At 38.4% G+C, this 21,186-nt stretch overlaps 1 protein-coding gene across 8 annotated transcripts in view; it reads right to left on the bottom strand.

The window, feature by feature from the left end:
• DACH2 (dachshund family transcription factor 2) overlaps nt 1-21,186 on the bottom strand; it is a 289,571-nt gene that overhangs the window by 20,188 nt on the left and 248,197 nt on the right. The window contains exon 9 of one of the 8 annotated variants that reach the window (XM_080554411.1): nt 669-19,732. The exons of the other annotated variants lie outside the window; for them this stretch is intronic. Coding sequence (XP_080410537.1) covers nt 19,467-19,732 — 266 coding nt within the window. The 3' untranslated portion in view covers nt 669-19,466. Of the gene's footprint in view, nt 1-668; nt 19,733-21,186 lie in introns of those variants that run through there. 8 annotated transcript variants of the gene reach the window in all.

The raw sequence follows: 21,186 nt of genomic DNA, 5'->3' as shown, positions 1-21,186 counted from the left end.
AAAAAGCGTATTTCAGAGAAAAGAAATACAGAGTAAATACTAACAGTGAATTGAATTATTATCCCAGGAAAGCACGTGGAAAGGTGCTAGAAAGTTTCTTGTTGTTAATGCAATATACTAAAGTATTTCATCTTCCATCTTCTGCCTAAGTTGCAGAAATCTGGATTGGAAAATTAAGCATCAAGCTATGGACTAAATGCAGCACTGGGAACATGAGTAACACAAATTGCTCCCTGCATGACAGTGCACAGCCCAAACCAACAGGCAATTTTGTTTACCAGCTGGTTTATGTTCTTTCAAAAGGTATGCTTTTAAATCCATCATTCATATACCTGGTATACTTGACACGTCACATCCCTCCCAAAACAAGCTAGAAATATTAAAGCTAAAATTTACAAACTACCTAGCAGTAGTTAGATTATCACGTTATTTACTCACATATACTTCAAAACTTACCTGTTTGGAGGCATTACATGTAAGCCTCACCTCCAATAGTTTATACAACATAAGTTATAATGCATTAAATAAATACGTGACATGTAGAGAAAAGCATTAAAAAATCATACAGAATTTATAGCTATTAATCTGTTACTTACTAACTAAGACATTCGATCTTAGAAAACCTTCAGCCAGCATTAATAATACGGTTTTGGACATAGATGGCACTGGGGTCATTCCTGTTCTCTGCCTATGGCATACAATTTAGAAAGCTAGGGACTAAAATGGTTTATCATAATTATAATTCTTTAAGCTTCATATTTGAATGATGGGGATTACATTTAATGGTCCACAGTTAGAGAAGAACAGCCTAGGTGCTCTAATGCTCTGTTTTGACCTTTAATAAAATAAAACAGAGCACCTGCAACACCAGCTGAGTTGTATGTCCTACCCATCTTTGCAATTAAGATAGAATATTTTTATTTGAAATAGCATTATTTGCCAAATTATCCAAACTGATAACCCTTGACTTCCAGTTGTATTTCTAATTCACACAGACAGTGGTGACAAAAAATGGCTATTTTGGCAGAATTAGGGCTCAGATCCTAATTTTTGACAGGAAGAAGCAGTTTTCCAAAACAAGTGAGATTTCTTATTTTAATTTTAAACCTTGGCAACTTTTGTTTTGCTTAACTAGTAACTAGTAGTCTTTTGTTGTTGCTGTTGTTTTTGTTTGTTTTGTTTTTTCTTTTACAAAAAGTATGTAAATCCTGTAATCTGAAGCACTGTTTATTTCAAATATTTTATATCTGTTGGTCTGCAAGGACAGGGTTGTCTGTCTTGTGTCTGAAAATCCTCCATAAACATCTGCCTGCCTTTCTCTCCCTCACTCATTGCTTCTCTGCCAGGAGTTGAGCACTCCTCTTCATCAGTGAGGAGAAATACCTCCTTCTAACCTGGCCCCAACCAGACTTAGAAATTTACTGCTTTAACCTTGTGATTCAGGTGCCAAATTTAAAGTCACTGCTGTTTTTCTTAATTACAGTCCCTGAATGAACAGGGTCAATGAATGCAACTGGGGAGTATCTGATTAATCCACTGCACTAGCTTTAAATCAGACTTTACTTCATTTTCAAATGATTGATACAACTTGATAGCACACAAGCATGTTTCACTACTGAGCTTTGCCATAAAGAAACTTCACTTTAAAAATAGTATCTAATCATTATATATACATTTCCAGGCTGCCCTAAAAGCTTTTGGAAACTATAACAAAACAGTAACATCAACTATCCTCCGCTTCACAGTATCTGCTTCCCAGCTGGTTCTCACCCATGCAATCTGAAATCAATTGATTTTTGTCCTGAAGTGTTTTGTAAAATCTCTTCATTGTTTCCAACACAGGGGAAAAATGTAGAGCATGTCTGTTACATTTAAAGCAATGTGCTGGCTTAGGAAAAACTGAATATTACTGTAGTGAAAAATAGGTGAGCTGCGCAAGCAATGCATAGACTACCCTTTCTATAGACCTGCTCTCAGGAAGTACGAGGGTGTGTTTTCCTGAAGGACGTCATAAAGAAGGCACTTAGTGTTTGAGTAGGAGAAGGAAGCAAAAAGCAGAGAAATGAAAATTTCTGCAGGAAACACTGAAATAAGAGTTTAAAAATTGTCTTTATCTGTGCACTCTTTAACAAGGGGCACATAATTATACAGCTTTGACATTTTCATCAATGCACTCTCATTAATAAGACAGAAAATTATACCTATTTATAACTTCAACATATTTACAATATGCTCTGATGTTCACATGGCACTGACAGTAAAAGCACCTGAAAATATTTCATTAATTCCAACCTGAACAAAAAAAGGACCTAAGTTAGATGAGATTTGCATTTTGCAGCATTAAAAAATTATATAGAGGAGTGCAGTAATTCACTGGGCAGACATCAGAACTAAAATGTTTCATTGCAAATAACTTCAGCCTGAAGTTCAATACATACAGATTAGGAAAAATACTACTGATATCAATTGATTAAATTATGCTCATTATGAAAAAGTGTAAGTACAATTAATGCTACCAATAAGTGTATTAAAAGCCTTCCAAAGTACTATATTTTATCTGTGCAATAATTATTTACAATTAATTGTTTGTCTGTATTATTATTATACCTGCTTTATGATATGAACTGTTCCTCGGGGAGGTTTTGGTAATCTGGATTCCAAAACATTTGAGGTTGCTCTGTGCTTTATCTCCTAAATCTATGGAGAAGCTTAATTACTGTCAATCTGCATTTTCCATATGGCAATTTAAAGCAACTAGTAACTTTCAGCTAGTAATAGTAACTTGTCATTCCTCACACGGGCAAGAAGCATTATTTCTACTGACAGTAGAGAAAAGTGAAAATGTGAATTATTCAATAAAAGGCTAGTAACAAAATTGTGACATGGAAGAAAGGAAGAAAATGAAACAACAAACAACATAAACAAAATCCTGCTCATGGCCATTATCAAGAATTTTTTTTTTTTTTTTTCAGCTAACTCTCCTGTTAATATTCACAAAGGTTTTTTTCATGGTGATTTTTAAGTATCACTGTAGTCTGACTACTCCTCTACTGAGATTTTAAACTGTCAGATGAGGATGGGTAGGAGGAACTTGCCAAGAAAAAAAAAAAAAAAGATTCTTCAATTTTCTTGGCGGATTCAGCTCTTTCCCTATTAATGTTGAGATTATTTCTTCAACTATTTTGTTGCAAATATTTATGACTCCATATGGAACAACAGATGTTGAAGGGAAGGGATAGCAGAAAAGACTTCATTTTCAGCAATTACCCTGCTACTTGTTGTCATACTGTAGGTGTTCTTAGTGCATCTATTTTACATACCACCCTGTCCTTTCACACACTGCAAAAATGTCAGTTTGGATAATTAATGTAATAACTTCAGTCCTAATCATTTCCACAATATTCATTTATGAAAATAAAATAAATAAATAGGACAACAGGAGGAAGAAATCAGGAAGGAAGGAGCTAGACAGGAACTGCTCTTCCAGTCTTTCTGGAATATCTGGGCAGGAATCAATTTCTCACAGAGCCACATTAGGTCCTTAGTACAAAACCTTTCCCTTTCTCTCTGAGACAGATTCCAACGATTGCTACCAAGAAGAAAAATCACACAAGAAACAGAAAAACAAATCTATCCAGTAAGCAGTGCAATTAACAAAATTATTGCATAATGCCGGTGTGGAAACATGGGCTGGGTGTGATGAGGATAGTCAGGAACAGGCTGAAGGCCAGCACACCGGCCGGGCAGCCTGAGCTGGTCGGAGAGCACCGGTCCCCTGCAGGCAGAGGGGGACACCCGCTCGCGGAGAGTCGCACCCGCGGCGCCATGGCCACAGGCAGCACGTGCCAGCCAGCTCCTGGCCAAACACAGCCACGGTCAGCGAGGCATGGCACTCGCATTAATAAACTGCTTGAGCGTGCATCCGAGAGCCGTGGTAACTCAATCCCAGCACCACAAAGTGCAGCCATGTGGCCTCTGGACAGGCGGCAGCTCGCGGCTGGTGCGGCCTGCAGGGTGGGCAGGCCAGGCTGGCGGCTGCCCGTGATGGCCGCCGACACCGGCGGGCCTGAAGGCCGAGGTGTGCCCCGCGAGCAGGCCCCGCGCATGTCCGCCGGCCAGGACTGCACGAGAGCCCTGACAAGCCTACTGACCAGCCAAAGGAAAGGCAGCCCGTGTCTCCGCAGTCAGCCACGCTCTTTCATGTCCCACTCGTAATAAAAATATACAACGTGCTTTTAAATAATTTTCATCTTCTACTCCCTTTATTGCAGCATTTGGTAGTATAATAAATAATTTGAAACAGATCTCATTAGCAAGATCCCATTTTTTCCTATTCACAAAACACACACAACCGTGTAAGTGCTTCCAGGGAGCTGTGATCAGTGGGACCAAATTTTCACCAGGATGGCAGCTCTGCTTGTATTCCCATTTCACACCTGAAAAGCTCCACCTGCCTGCTTAAGCTGCAAATGTGCCACCAGGAAAGGCTTTTTAACTTGTCTTCCTGGTCTAGGGAACTATTCACATGTCAACCGTGCATATGTGAGGTACATGGCAAAGGACACACTTGAAATGGCGTTCTTCCCTTCCAGAAGTCTGTGTTCCTAACCCAAGGCAAAACCAGGCTGGATTCGAGACACTCGTTGCCTTCTGGGGTCCAGGCAGTAAATGTAGGTCCTGAATGGCCAGAAGGAAATGTAAAGGTGCACAGAATGGTGCAATAAGGAGCGATGTTATTCCTCAACATCAGCGCTTAGTGATCACCAGAACTGACTGGAAGCCAGGGAGCCAGCCATGGGTGCCATCTGAACACAGGCAAAAGAACTCTAAACCTCAAAGCTAATCAGTACAAATATTTTTGTAAAGTCTTCTGTTAATACTATAGAGAGATTAGAAAGTTATGCATTATATGATTTATGTTAACATAGCAATTATGACACCCAAGATAACGTCATCTCTCTTAATTTGTTTAAAAATAGTACCGACTTAGTATCAGTATCATTACTGTTAAGTTCAATTTCTTGAAGTACATGTGTAACTAGCAGTTAAATCCCTCAAATATTTGAAGCAGGCAGAGTACTCCATTTCCTATTTCTGGATAATTATTCCTGCTTTATTAAGGTTTATTTTACAGCTGTATAAAATAGGTTATAAAGGACAATTCTGCTATTATGTCCTCCCCTGCTTAGGCTTAATAAATATTATATTCCACACCATCCATTAAAGCCAAGTAGTGGAGAAAATAGGAGTGGTAGTAATCTCCTCCACAGATGTAAAATACCTTTAATAAAATAAGGGTGTATAACAGTCAGGAACAAATTACTGAGGTCTGCTTTAATAAAATAGTACCCTTAAAGAAGTATTACTCTTAAGGTACTGACATTCCCACTGGTGATGCAGTGTATCCTTTCAAAGCAGTATAGCTTGTTAAAATGGCAAGATATCTTTTTGCAATAGAGTGTTTGTGTCCAAGCAGATACAAGGTTTGTATAGAATGCATCCAGGGAGCCATAAAACTGGTGGGAAACATATTTCTCCATGGTATTTTAGTACTTCGAAAAATTCAATCACTGGGAAAAAATGTTTTGCTGTAAACATCTGAAGAGCCTTATAAAAGCAATGGCTTCCCACAGCACCTGCTTAAATAATTTTAAGAGGGAGTATGTCTTTGCTCATCTTCTAAAACTTGTAGAAACCTTCTCCTATTAATTTCCCTGGTGCTGTAAGGCCAAGGCACTTTTAATCAGAAATAATTACGACTGCAGTTAGGGGATGTTCACCAGCATTATTTTTGCTCTGTAGAAATTTATGACAACTTTCAAAACTGATTGCTTGGAGAAATATGACTGCTTTAATAGGAAAATATACATAGAAAGATGAACACCTTAAAGTTCCTTTTGAATTAATTATGTATTCTTCAGCTGTCAGAGAAGTACGCTGTTTATATATCCTAGCATTTCAACTCAGTTCAGTTACACATTGATTTTATAAAGCCTGATTATCAAGAAACGTGAGAAATTCATCCTTTTTAAATTTACCTTTTCACTGTTTTAATTCTATAGGTGAGTAGCACTTCCGTGCCACGGCCGTTACCAGTATAATTCCTGACACAGTCCTTACATAGTCTTCCAAATAAAACTTTAGTCTCACACCAGCTCCTCAGACCTCCCGTGCTGCACAGCACACATCCTTCAGTCCCACAGCACAGGCGGAGAGGACCAGCTGTGGCACGGCCCTGCCTGCCAGCCCAGCTCCTGCTGCAGAAACCAGGCTCCTGCGCAGAACGAGACCGACACCCTTTTCCCCCTGGAGGGTTCAGCCAGCCCCTGGTGTGCAGCAGCACTCCGAAGTGCTGCTGGTTCGATAGCACCGTATCTCCTGCAGGTATTGGAGGTTACAGAACTGAACCTAATGCCCCTCTCGGGCTAAGAAACAGTCAGAATTTGGCTTATCCCAGTCCTCCCCTCTTCGACTAAGAGGGCAAGTAATAGGCCCTCTGATAGAAATGTTGTCCTGGTGTATCGATATTACATCTTAGTGACAGAATGATTAGAGTCACATATATCAGGATTACAGCAGCTCGCGGAGTGGAGAGCTGCATGTCCATAGCAACGTAGCACAACTCTTTGCCACCAAATAATTACATGATGCTCTGGGGAAAGACAAGTTTTCCTAGCACACAGCCAATCTATCAAAAGGGAAAACTCTTTCTGACCCAAATGGCAGCTACGATCACAGCATAAATGTAAGCTAACCACCACGTAGTCCTCATCCACTACTTTGCAACCTAATAACTGTTAAGTCTACTGCTGTCACTTATCCTGAGCTCTTTTGAAAGATCAAATACTGAGGAAAGCAAAGAAAGTGGAAAACTTTCTGCAGAAAGGAGCAGCTATCTGACATTTATCTGCTGTATCCTCCCTTCAGATCACCCTGAGTGTTGAGTGTGGCTCCTGGGGAGGCCGAAACCTGTGCTGCCACACGCTGCAGGTTCACTTCACAGACCATATTCAGTGACCACCTCGCTACTGCAACTCCCGGTTACATAGCCGAGACACAACATCACTTGCAACAACAACAACAAAGTGTTAAATAAAGTATTTAAATTACAAGTAGCTAAATCCAGGGTCCTATGCTTTCCTCTACTAGGCTACTAGTACAGTCCAAGAGTACAGTTCCCAGAAGCTGGCCAGCATTTTTCCCTCTATTCTCTCTGCCCAAGACTGCGGTCACTTCTGCTATCCACCTGAAACAGCAAGACGCATGAAGTCATGCTCTGCTATGGTATGTGGCATAGAGCAAAGTTTGGCAATAAAGTCTCGATGTTTAGGCTAATTTCTTCAATAAAATCCTAACATCCATTCATGCCAAAGCACAAAAACCTGAGCACCAAGCAAATGAAGATATTTTTTCGCAGAGCTATGTGCATGTACAATACTGTTCTTTTATTGATTTGGGATTGCAAACCAATCACTCCAGGAAAATTTTCAGAAACTTCACAAATCTTCTGCTTTTAAATCACTATAAGTTCTAGTCGACTTTAAGACAAAAAAATGCCACTAGTGTTATCATAACTAAATACAAATCTACGACGCAGATTTTTGGATAAATCTCTTGGACTTGCATGCTTCCTAACTGAAAACAAAATACGAACTAAAACGCAATACAAACTCAAACCAATTATGCAGAAAACCAGTACTCTACACCTCTCACTCATTCACAAACAGGTTTCAAACCAGCCTTGGACTAGGTTGGATTGCTGAAAAGCCCAGCCTCATGGGCATGCCACTTTCTGCAGCCTCTGGATTTGGCAGCCGAAGCCTGGAGAGGCGGTGAAGTGCCAGGGCGAGCTCTGCAGCTGGCTCCCAAGTAAACACGGAAGGGAGAGAAAATAACTGCTTTGGCAACCGCCTGCTGCAAATATGTAAGTTGACAAAGCAACTGTGACTGAAACAAAACGTACCTTGCCCATATTCAGTTAAAAAAAAAAAAAAGAATAACTAAAACGTATCAAATGGAAGTCTGCATATTTTTTTTCAAAATGACAGAAATAAAGGCTGTGAACTCCATTAGTGCATCTGCCATTCCGGTGGGATTTCTACCAGGTCAGCTGGGAGCATGAACTTATCGATGTTTTAAGTTGTACCAAAAAGTCTATAAGCATAAACTCTTTTTAAAATGATTATGTTTTGATTATTGCTGTCGTGACTTATGGGTTTGGGTAACCAGAGAATTTTTCTATTAAGACTGGCTTACGCCCTTTGCAGGGCACACTGTATTTTCACTTTGGTTTATTCTACCTCCTTGCTTTGAAACTGTGCATTACTTGAGAGAGTAGCTGACAAACCCATTTATGATAGTGCACAAAATGAAGCTTAATGAATCCCAAATGGAATGTACTTCATGTGCTAAAATCAATGTACATTGCCTGCTACAGTATCTCCCTGTGAAATTGAGGCATTTGCTCAGAAATTTCTCTCTCAACAGGGTCTTTTCTTTTTTTTTGTAGCGCTTAACTGCCTTTTGTCTGCTCTTGTCTCCCTCCAGTGTTGCTCAGATGGCAATCTTTTATTCCTTGTGCAAACTCATTTGGAAAATGCTGGATGGGCTACAGCTGTGTACTGCTACATAAGGTCTAATACATGTCAAGCAGTGCTTTCTATGTGCTGAATAAACACAATGAAACAATGTTTTAATTGATTATTAAAAGGGCAGAGTTCTAGACTGAAAGTAGTATTTAAATCAGCTTTAATCAGCTAGTTTTGTAAAATTCAGAAAGGTATCGATGCTGTATAGTCGTATCATGCCATTTGAGCACCTAAGTTTTCATAAAGGTTATTGCAACCCAAGGTGATAAAGCTATTTCTGGGTGATTTATGCAACCACATAAAGGTAATGAAGAACAAACGGGATCAAAATATTATTGAAGCATGAACCTTACCTGGGAAGGTATTTTCATACATACCTTCTAAGAAATCAAATAAAATATATGGTTTTCAAGAGCCAACCTCTGTCTGGGTACTGTGGAACCTTTGCAGTTCAGTCATTCTCAAACAATAAAATGTGCTCTTGCTTTTATGATGTGTGGTGTCTGAATTTATACTCTCTAATAATAAATACTGACTTAAAATGAACCTGCATTGCTTTTGACAAAAGGTATCTAAGTTGGAGGATATACTGTCTAGAACAAGCAAAAAAATCTGTATGATTTGTTTAAACCAACAACTATTAGACTGTGCAACTATTTTTTTTTTCAAAGTAAGAATATATATATATATATAAAAAAAGTAAATGGCAATCTAAATAATTACGGATCCCAAAGAGGTGCCTTGACTCTCCTCAGGACACTACCTGGGGAGTCATACATTTCTGAAGGCCTATTTCAAAATTTGGGCAATGATCAGTCAGAAATGAAGCCCACAGACTAAATTCTTCTTTATACCATTAAGTGTATTCCACTAACTATATTTCTCTGTGGGTCCTGAGTGACTCCCTAGGACTCCATGTGAAGAATGCATTGGGAAGTAACCAACTTTTTTTTTTTTAATTCTTCCTTCAAACAAAAAATTCTAACCTTGTCCAGAAATTTAGGTAATAAAAACTGGTAACTTCTGTTAAGTATCAACATGACATGGATTATCAATCAAACAAGAAACAAGCATGGAGCAGATAAAAATGGCAAACTGCTATAATTACAAATGACATTTTGTGCATGACTGTGTCTCAAGAATTGTCACAGACCGCTGCGAAAAGAAAAAAAATCATTTATATCCACAGTCCAGAATAACATGGTCCATTACAATGATGTACTTTGGGGCAGAAATGTCATTTGTTATGTCTCACATTGTTTCTGTTCTATCCACTGAATTTATATTTAGTTTTATTTTTTAAAAAGGATGAATTCACTTTAGAGAACTGACAGCTTATATGAATATTTTAGTTTTGCTTGCAAGTACCAGAAAAAAAAATGGAATAAAACTCAAGCTCCATGTTCTTCAGAATGCCTACTGAGAATAAATTCTATGTTTATTTGTATTTCATTTTGCTTGAACAACCGCTTTTCCCTTGAGTATTTATTAAAAGCATAAAAAGAATGAGCCAAATTCACTTCTCAATAACATCCATTCAGCATTGTTGAAGCTTGTAAAATTGCAATAGACTAGCCAAGGGGAAAATTTTACTTACTATTTAGTAAATATATATAATTTTTTCTGGTTGAGAAGATGTATTGTTTTATTTCCAAATTCTGTCTGCTCCTGCTCATCAAAGCAGAAAAAGCAGCCATTTTGTTACACATTCATCACCTCAGAAAGGAACGGAAATGATGTGCATTCCCTCATTTGGTTGTTTGTTACTTGGGGTCCAATCCTATACATGGCTTTTCCCATCAAACTTCCTGAAGACTCGAGCAAAGTGTCCATATACTCCGCTACATAAAGAACTAGTTACATTTTTTTTTTCCTGTAGTATTTGCTCAAAGATTCCCATAAATGATCTTTGACCTATGTTCCAAAATACACAGACTGAGGAAGTGTTAGTTAGATTGCCCCGAAGTGGACTCAGCCACTGGGAAGGGCTATTCTCAACGCAAGGCTGGAGAAGCGTTTTTATACTGCATGACAGAGACACCCGGTTTTGTTGCAACTAAGCCAGGAAAATCCACAGCAATCGCAATGAAACAGAAGCTACCACAGTTGGTCTATGACCACACCTCACAATGCAGCAGCCGAACTGTCTCTGGGCCGTGCTCCTCACACCTCCTGCACCAAGTTTCCACGAGGCCAGGCTGAGCTGCCCCAGCTCACTCTCACCTGCCAGAGTAGGTGTCTTAAAACCGCCTCGATACCGTACAAAATGAAAAATCCAATTACCATTATATAAAATGACTTCTTCCAGTGCAGTTGACCATCACTGTGTTTAGTACACTTTGATGATGTCTTTTTCAACAAATCTTGCAAGAAAAGTCATTCAACACTAACAACGTAGCATGCAACTACCACTCCTAAATGGTGAACGTGGCCAAGAGCTGGGCTTGGTGGTTCTTGTCCGCTATTCCCCAAGAAATTAAAGTTTATAGCTTGTTAGTGGAAAAATGATGTCTTTAAGATCTAAGCCAATGTTTTCAGAAATATCACGGATTGTCTTTATTGCTGGCATAACAAACCCCCAAAATATAATAGCAAGTAATGTGACCATTGCCCTTGGCAGCACCATTAAACTGGGCAGTGAACTACTTCAAATGGCTGCGAGTGTTAAACATTAGTTCTGCCTTAAGTAGGTTGATTTTAACAGTCAAACATGCACTGCAGTCTATCTGAACATTAAAAGCACCTTTCAAACTTAATTTTACAGAAATGTTAATGACCAGAACAAACTACTGAAGGCAAAAAAGAAAAGTAATTATTTCAACAGATGAAAGGAAGCAGTAAATTAACACTCCTGTTTTAAAAGGGGGCTCAGTAACTTATCTGCTTTAAGGAAATACCATTAACTGAAGCCACTATGGATATTTCACTTAACGTGTTTATGGTTTGGGGTTTCTTTTCTCTTTTGGCCTTTAAAAATGAGGTTTGAGGCAAAAGGAGAACTGTAAATCTTTAATCAAAACACAACAAGAGCCAGAAATGCTTTATCAAAATCATAGCAACTGAATTGGTACATAAATATCTATGTTATAGGCCATGTATACACACATATGTTTGGTGAGAGAAAGGAGAAAAAGAAAAAAAAGAACATCTTCAACAGCTATGACCTGTATGTCCATAGAGGCTTCTAAGAACTAAAGAAAGCAGTAAGACAGAACTAGAAAGACTCAGAAGTATTCCCAATATACCACCAGTGCCTACATACATTATATAAAAAGAGAAGGAAAAATTAGGGGTAGTCAAACTAATCCTATTATTACATTAAAAAAAAATCAGGAAGAAATTTGTCAAAGTTTAGAAAATGTAAAGCTGCTTGTTATAAAATACAAAACATACCAGTTTTTGTACACAAGCTATTATTTGAGGCAATTTTGAAAACTGTTTAAAAATAGTAATTGTCTTGAAAGTACAATTTTCATACCATATGTGTTGCAATATTGAAGCAGACTGTAGAAATTTCCAAAAGGAAAATATATATATATTTTAAAAATCTTTACAGCAAAATTTAGATGATTTTTTTCCCCCTGTGGACATGCATTTTCCACACAATAAAAAATATATAAATGTGGGTTTTAAAAATAATTTATTTAGCATTATCAGCATAGCTACATACGTTTTTCATTCCAAAATCAGTCATTTGCAGACTTCAAATGATGAAATGGTAATAATTCTTGTGATTTATATATGTCCACTTTGAAATACGGCTGAATGTAAGGTTTATTCAGCAAAGCCGCACTGCTGATTAAAGTGGCTTTAATCTTGCTTTTTAATTAATAGTCTTTCATAAAGGATACTTTAGAATATAAAGATATGATATTGTATTGCATATATATCATGTTCCAAGTGTTCATGCTTATTTCTATAGATACTTACTGTTATATATATACACACATATACAATCTAAACATATCAGAGGTAAAGAAAGAACTGCATTCAGAATACAGCAACAGTAAAGTAAATGGAGAGTCAGAAGGCCAGGAAAAACTGATGATGTAGCCTCAAAAAACACTGGCTTTGACAGTAAAGCCTATTTAAGTAGTTCCCACGCCCTGTAGCACAGCTCATCAGCCCCTTCTGTGAAAATCCTTTGAATGCCTATTTATAATCTGCATCATATAAATAGAGTCTCTTAACTAACACCTCTGGATGATGTAGGATTATTATTTTGGACAGACATCTATTTGCTTAAGGTATTTTGATGTGAAAATAGCCACAATTTGGTTTATTCTTAAACGTTACTTGTATCATGGCAGTTGATGTCATTTCACACAAAATAGGAAGTGAGGGTTCTTCATAGTGCTGAACAAAATACATTATTTTGTCCAGTGAAAAGAAGAAATTGAGGGAAGAGTGGAGAAGCATATTTTAGATTCTAATGTTTGATAGACACTGTATTGGTAGGTGACATCTTGGGGCTTCACCCTGGTGAGAGTCAGAGAAGAACCTGCTCTGGAGCTAGCCAGCAGGCTGAATGCAGCAGCTGGAAGCAACTGTACAACGTGACCCAAGATTTCCCAAAGCAGAAAGGCAAGCGTGATGGTAAGTCACTGCAACAAGGCCATGTCAGGAGAGCGGAACATCATGCGGAAGATTATCAGCATCGCAGAATGGCTGAGGTTGGAATGGACACCTGGAGGTCATCTTGTCCAAGCCCCTACTCAAGGAGGGCCGCCTAGAGCCGGCTGCCCAGGTCTCTTTGAAAAATCCAACTGGTTGAGAAGGTAGGGTGGATTTCAAACACAGAACAGCGATGACTGGTTACCAAGAAATAAGGTAAGGCTAGCAGTTTAGCACCATGAAAGCAGAAAGAGTCTACCCTGGAGATCAGCTCTGCCTTTAATAGCTTCTGTCTATTTGGAGGTGTTAAGGGGACAATTCTAGGATAAGCAATAACTGAAGACAACCTTTTGAGGTGGCATTATACAGTAGAAGCCCTTTCTCCTCTGTAGTGGACCCACTCAGAAACTGCCAGAGAGACTACCCAAATCAAACTGCAGCCTGCCATCTCTATTGATCACCTGCATGTCAGATCACTCATTATTTGGTATTGAGTTGTGATAACTACCACTGTGCTCAAGCCTTCAAGCAGTAACTCCTAGTTCTCCAAATACAATATGACAATGCTGTTGCTATAAAAACATCTGCATCAAATATTAGGGTATTTGTGAACCAGCAGTCTAAAATCATACGTGTTAACTGCACGCAGCAAGGTATACACTTATTTAAAAATAAATGTGAAATTCACTCTTCCACAAAAGAAGCAGTGTCATGAGAAAACTTGGGCTTTAAGTTTTGTAAACGCTGCATTTTCAATATTAGAGTGTCAGTCTTCATTCACTCTCTGACAAGGTTGTCAATCAAACAGCAATCTAGTTTTGTAAGACTTTAACCAAAGATCAAAGTAATGATACTGCTGAGTTCACATTACCTTCCCCGAGATAACTACTTGAACACTTTCATAGCGCTGCATCGATATTAACTTTGCACCATTCCTTCCAAGCAAATAAAACAGTACAAAGTTTGACAGCCCTCCTGGCTTCTGCTCTCAGCCCTGATCTAAACAGAATCCCAGTCCCTGTCCCCTCTACCCCTCTGTAACTGCCACCTGGATATTGAAGTTGAGAATTGCAGGACTTGCACTCAGTTAAACTTCCATCAATTAAAAAGAAAATGAAATGTGCTTTCTGTCTCCTTTGGGAAACACGCTGAATGTCTTTTACTCAATAACAATAGTTGGGCAATAAAAAGATGAGTGAGCAAAATGTGGTATATCATCGTTTTGCTTTTGACTTCAGCCCAATGGCAAATGAAAGGCATCCAAAATCAATTTCAAGAAGCTAATAAATTCACTATGTGAAAGCAGAGAAAATATAACTTTTGCAGCCTCATCATCAAGCTGATTTGTAAGCAAAGCTGAGCCCAGTTCCCGACCACTAAGTCACCCATATTTTCCATATTTTCAGCTTCATGCAGGTAATATACCATTTCTCCAGAGTTTATATTCTAAGGATAAACATATATATATATATCTGTTCTTTCCACAAACATACGTCCTGGTAATATCATAATAAAAATCTGAATGTACTATGCCCAGGAAATCATGTCGATCACTATCAGTTACTTCCTCCAGTAACAGCGAAAGGAAGGTGAAGGCTAATGCTGCACGCAAGGGCATGCTCGAAGCAGAACGACTGCTTTCCACAGCTCCGCGTTACTTTCAGCCCAGACCTCTTTATGGCAGCACGGGGAGGGGCTGTTGGGATTTTTATTTGCTTGTTAACTGACTGAGAAGCTTGCCAGACCATGTCCATCTAGAGGCAAGTTTCCAAAGGGAAATGAATTGATGGTAATTACAACATAATTTAAAGTACTCCTTGAGCAATGCTGAATACCTACAATGTACAGCTTCTGATCTCGCTGGGCAATAATACAGGGGCTTCCACTTACTCCAAGCAATTACTTCAAATTTCCATGAGAAGAAAATTTGATCCACAGTTTCCACCATGACACAGGAAACCTTGAGGCAGGGTCAAGCTCTCCCCAAAGGATTCAGTGTCCTCTGCTCTTAGAGCTGACCGGGCTTTACCAGGGGGCTTTGTACCAGGTATGAGTTTCCACTGCAATTACGAATAAACTACCTGACAAAAGGAGGCAGCACGGATCTACCCTGAGTGGCTTGGAAGGCCAGGACTAAATCCTTCAATAGCGGTTATGATACACCACCTTTGGTTACATGCTGGACTTGAATGTGCAGCTTTAAAAATGGTCAACAAACAGCAAGTCAAGGAATGGAAACAATCGGATGTACAGCAGCCCTGGGATCTGCAGGTCTACACTGGAAAAAAATCAACATTACTGAGAGCAAAAGTTCCTGTTTCTGACATAGCCATGTTATGTGATGCCTCCTGAAATTTTTGTTTTGACCCAAGAGCAGGCAGTGACATCACAGAAGGCTGATTACACTTATCTAGGTTACATGGAAGTCATTAGCGGTGATCTTTTTTTCCCTTGGGATGTCGTATTAATTAATTAAAAAAAAAAGACAAGTTAATTTTTTTCTTGAAACATGGTACTTATTAAAAAAAACACAACCAACCAACCAAACAAAACAGACAAACAGGTTGCTGACCTTGGAAATTTCTGCGTCAAGATTACGGATTTTTTTGTTTTCTGTAACAAAACACAGAAAGAGAGAGAGAGAAGAAGGAAAGAATAAGGCAGGCACGCAGGAAGGAAAGCAAGCTGGGTGCTGGATGGAGCTTGAATTGTCGGTGTAAAACATGGCTAGAGAATGTAACTGAAGAATGATGGTATTTGTAGACTGGGGACGTGCAAATCCTAGAAAACAGCAGGTGGAGAAAACTGTGGGATAGAATTATATTTAAAGGGGAAATGTTTGAGCTAGGTGAGAACACTAAAGAGATCACACTCAGAGTGTAAAATACTGCTCTTGTCACTTAGTTCATACTGTGAACATGCCCAGGTTTTTCATTCCAAAGGCAGAAGCAATGGGGAGGCTGTTCTTTCTTACGCTGTTTCTTCACCACAGCACTGTCCTATCAGGTGGCAGTGGCTTTTTGTAGTCTAGTCTGTTAACATGGGGCCTGGGACAACTCTTTCCTCACACTGCAGAAAACTCAATCCTATTTTTATGTTAGAAATAGCAGAACTTCTTTCCTCTGTCTTTACTTTCGGATTTTAATGACCAGATGAGAATGAGCGACTAAAAAACCTAACTTGAATGTGAATCACACTGTAAATCCCTTTTTCTTTCCTATTTGTCATATCTATTTTACGAGCAAGAAGAAAACCCTTTTTAGTCTCAAAGACTGTTTCTCAAGCTGAAGACAGTCTGTGCTATGCCAGCTCTCCACACTTTCAGCTTTTTAACACACCTCCAGCAAAACCAGAGAATCTAAGAGATTATGTTACTGATATTACTGTAGCACAAACACGTCTCCTTTGCTGATAAAGCAGGTTACAAAGTGTGTGTGTTTATCTGCAAGTCACCTTAAAAATAACAATGCCTCAATGCACGTGTAGCAGTCACCGGCACTGTCTGAGCTCTCTTTTCACGCTTGTGTCTTCTTGCCCTTCTGAGAGATCAGCTGCACCGCTTTCCGCTTCGTTTAGTAGAAACCTACAGACCTGTGATCATACACTGGTTGGTGGTCGGGATTTCAGCAGAATGCAAAAGTAAGCAAAACGCACATATGTTTTTATGCAAAAAAGAAGTTAAACTGTGAATGCAAGGCATCACCCTGCAACAAGGAGCTATAGTAGAAGCGAGTCCTGTCTACCTTAGCTGACCTGCGCGTGGCATCTCTGCAACCTCGCGTGCAAGCACAAGGGGTACTGGATGAGCTGGGGTGATCTCTGTTCTCTGGGGACTCCTACACTTGCAAAGCACAACCTTCCTCCGTATACCAGTCCGGAGCAACATATGGCTAAGATTTGTTGCCTACTATAAGCCTAGTGAACTATCAGGAACATTGCAAAATCCCCTCTTTGATGTTAATGTGTTCAAATAGCACTATATTTAAAGAATATGTTTAAAAAACATATTTAAATTGTTTCTATTTCTGAGCACCCTTAATGCTATGGGGTACTATTCCTTTCCAGACTTGCCAGACTTTGCTCAGCATACAATGATTTTACGTATTTTTAAGCACGAATTACCTACACAGTCAGTCCTTCATTCCCATGAGATTTTCAATTCAATTTCAAAATGCAAAGTTTAAGCCATAAACTTTTCTGCATTTCCTTTTATCTTCAATAATTCCACACAAAAAATGTTTCTCCTGAATTCTTCTCCTGTACTGACAGTAATTGCTTCGAGTATTTATAGAGACAGAACTTTTATCAAAACACTTTAAAAAAATGGAATGTACTTAAAAATAAAACTGCCTAACTGTATCCATAACTAACTCTTCATTTAGTTATAAAGTTTTGATGTTATCTCTATTACTTATTCTTCAAAGGAGAATAATAATTAGAAAAGTTCTGCAAATTTGCACTAATGAAGCAGAGAAATCTACTATGAATTTTATTAATTACCATGTAGGCAAATAAATACAAAACGTAAAAAAATGCAAGCATACCTAGCCCCTTCTTTTTATGATTTTGATTGCAGTTTATTTAAGATTACTTACAGGTTATTCCTAAGTCTTTATAAAAACTTGAGTTGGGAATAATAATTTTGCCACAAATTTTATTTTCATCGATGAATTTATATTCCACAAATGCTGAAAAAGAGAAGTCAATTAAATATGCAGCAAAATTACATACTGAAAAAATCAAATAGGGGACAGGGAGAATAAAAAGTGTATACAATAAGACAGTAGTACAGAGAGGGAAAAAAAACTGAAGAGATTTCATACCATACATTACGGCCACTGCTTAAACCAACGTAAGATTTAAGATACTCATTTGGTTCTGATGCACAGGCTCAGAAGCACTAGTTTTTCAAAATATGGATGCGTTAATTGCATAGGAGTAACAAACTGTGGTGCTAATCCCGAAGTGCAGTGGGAGGAGGAAGGGTCAGTGTTGTGCTGGTTTTTTCAGAGCTCCCCCATGCTGCAGCAGATGAATGCTGGTCCAGCCCAAGCATATTCCAGGTTGTCTTAAGCTACTAGTAACCCTCCAACAGTCTCCCTTTTGATCCAGGACTTGTGCTTGAACCAAGCACTGCAGACACACCTCTTATCCTCTAATATGTCGTCAGTGTCACAGCTGCCAAGATTAAAACGGCTGAGAGCAATAGGTGATTTTGTGTCACTGGGGAAATCCCTGCCTCTACACTGTCTTCTGTCCCATGGAGTGCGACACTGTCATCACAGGAGTGTAGCCATAAATATTTAAACTGGAGAGCAAAACATGGTTCATGGACTAAAACTAATTAATCATCAGTCCAAGAAACCAAGATGCGTTCAGTGGAGTTCAAAACCCACAACCCAAGTCAGAACAATGTGAGATCTTACCACAGGTGAGTACTGTCGAATCTTAAGAGGAATGTGCAACAGTGCTAGGATTTGAGTGTGACCTACAGGATACAGGGATTAGGGAATCTATTAACCAAAAACTGGTGAGGTCTCATTCTAACTGTGAATCCACATCAAGACCTCTTTCTGGTTTTTGATCTTTATCAATTGGCACTTGAAAGGAAACCCCAACTCCTTTTTTGATTACATCTTTCTTCCTTCCCCTACATCCAGCATCTCTTCTTACAGTTCTCTTGAAATCTCTCTAAATCCAAGGGAAAAAAGGATGCCGTTAAAAATCGCCTTACTACAGTCTGTGTTAGCACCATTATATGAAATAATTGCGCTTTGGGAGATTCTAGACAGTCAATTAACCCCCAATTCACAACTCAAGTGGCAGAGCAGACACTCAATGAATAGAGGGTAGGGGTTCAATTCTCAATTAGGATGAAATTTTTTCCTTAATAGTTTAATCTTGTGGTCAATTAAATCTCCTAGCGTTGTATTAATTATTATATGAATTCTAGGCAACTTCTAATTTAAAGGTTAGTCATGGTGTACTGTAACTGGACCAGAGTCCTGGACTTAAATTTTTCAAAGCTAAAAGCCTATTCTATCTTAAGGGGAAAAATACTCTCTTTTGTAAAAAAGACAAGAAAATATCCATATACTGTGCTTTCCTAATTTGGGATAATTTAAACATCTCCTGTATTTCTACACCAGAAATAAGATTGCAGTTATGTCTTACATCATTAGAAATGAATTTACTGCTGCATCAAATATTCATATCACTAGCGATATTAAAAAGTATTTCTAAGCAGACTTTTAAGAATTAATCTCATCTCTGATTGCTGAGCTTTTTTCCTATATTGTTTGGCATAGCTGCTTGGAATAGTAGCTCAGTTTTCCATCTGTTAGACATACAGAGACTATCAGTTTGTGAAGTACTGTCTCGGTACTCTTTTTGGTAGAATAAAGTCCTGGATTTCCTCGGGGAAGCAAAGGACATATGCTGATGCTCTGTGGTTTCTGAGTTGCTGCAGAGATGAATTCTTCTTGGCCAGCTTTCTGTTGAGTAGGTGCTGGAATCATATAAAACAGCCACTTGCAAAAAGAAGAAGTAAAATGGTGAGTTCCCCGGCCAAATTAGTGATCTTTTTTCAACTAATTATTTTTCTTGCTCAAAATGAAGACAGTTTGTCTTTGAAAAGCCTGTCTATCATTAAAAAAGAAAACTATTGAAAAGTTTTTGAAACAACTATAACAGATGTCATAGTAGTTGAAAGTACAATTAGAAAGCACAACGCCGCAGAAATAAAACTTCAAACAAAAGCGGAAAGAGTTCTTTGTGCACATCAATAATTTAGACTGATTTAAGAACTGTTTTATAGATGCAAGTGGAGCTCTTTCTGTCTATATATAAATTGAATGTGGTCTTTATAGGCAAACAAAAAGGGGATACAATCCTTTTAAATTATTTTTAGGATAATTGTTTCCGCAACAAACATCATTATTTATCAGTTTTGAAAAGAAGCCAACTGCTAACATTTGAAACGCACAAATCTTGGCACACAACATAGAAAATGGTAATCTCACCCCTTTTCAAAACCAGTTTTGCATTTATTTTACACATTTGTCAAGTTCTTATCTCAAAGCCCGTGCACTGTTACCTATTGCTATCAGAAATCATTGTATTTTATTTCTAATCACCTTCCCATAACTAATTTGGTAACTCAGGAAAGGAAACATTTATTGCTACCAGATGCTGTTACTTTCCTGCTCACTTATATATTACTATAAATTGATTCAACAGCCTGGAAAACAAGGTTTAATATTTATTATTTTGCATTCTGGGTTTCTTCTGTTATAATCTTTCTTTTTAGATAACAGTCCCATTTTAGTGATGCAAACATTCTAAATTATGCTCCAGCTACCTATCAGCCTAGATGTGTAAATATTATACAATGCAGGGTCATATAAAAAGACGTGAGATAGTCTGCATGCTAGAAGCAGGTTAGCCATACTAGCAATCAGGCTCGCACCGAGGCATAGCCAATTTCTGATGTATTATTTCCTCCAAGAGCACACTGTGCTCAGCCAGGCTGCACTACCGCAGTTCTTTTGCTTGGGGTAATTTCTTTAGGGTACATGGTGCACGGTGGGCACTACCAATGAACCTGCTTCTCTGAGGGCTGAGATATAAAATGCCCAGATCACCTTCTTTGAGACACTTAAATCTTTTTCTTTCTTTATTTTTTTTAAAAGGAAAGCAGCAATAGCCCGTGGAGGATGCTGTAGAGTCTGTTATGAACCTGATGATCTGTTTGTATATTTTTCTGTATCTTTATTTCCATCTGTAAACTTTATTAAGAAAGCAAGTTATCTATACTGTATTTGAAACTAACTGCATTGTTTTTCTGAGTTCTCATTCTCTCTGCATAAAACCCCTGTATACTAAGATGAGATTTTGATGGATAGTTCTGTATACAGAGGGATGAGTTTTTCCTTTTCAGATGAGAAGGAAGATATGGGAATAAATGACAGTCCTTGAAGCTGTA

The sequence above is a fragment of the Anser brachyrhynchus genome (assembly GCF_964034855.1).
Source record: "Anser brachyrhynchus genome assembly, chromosome: 13".
Lineage (NCBI taxonomy): Eukaryota > Metazoa > Chordata > Aves > Anseriformes > Anatidae > Anser > Anser brachyrhynchus.
This window is presented reverse-complemented; position numbering and strand designations above follow the sequence as displayed.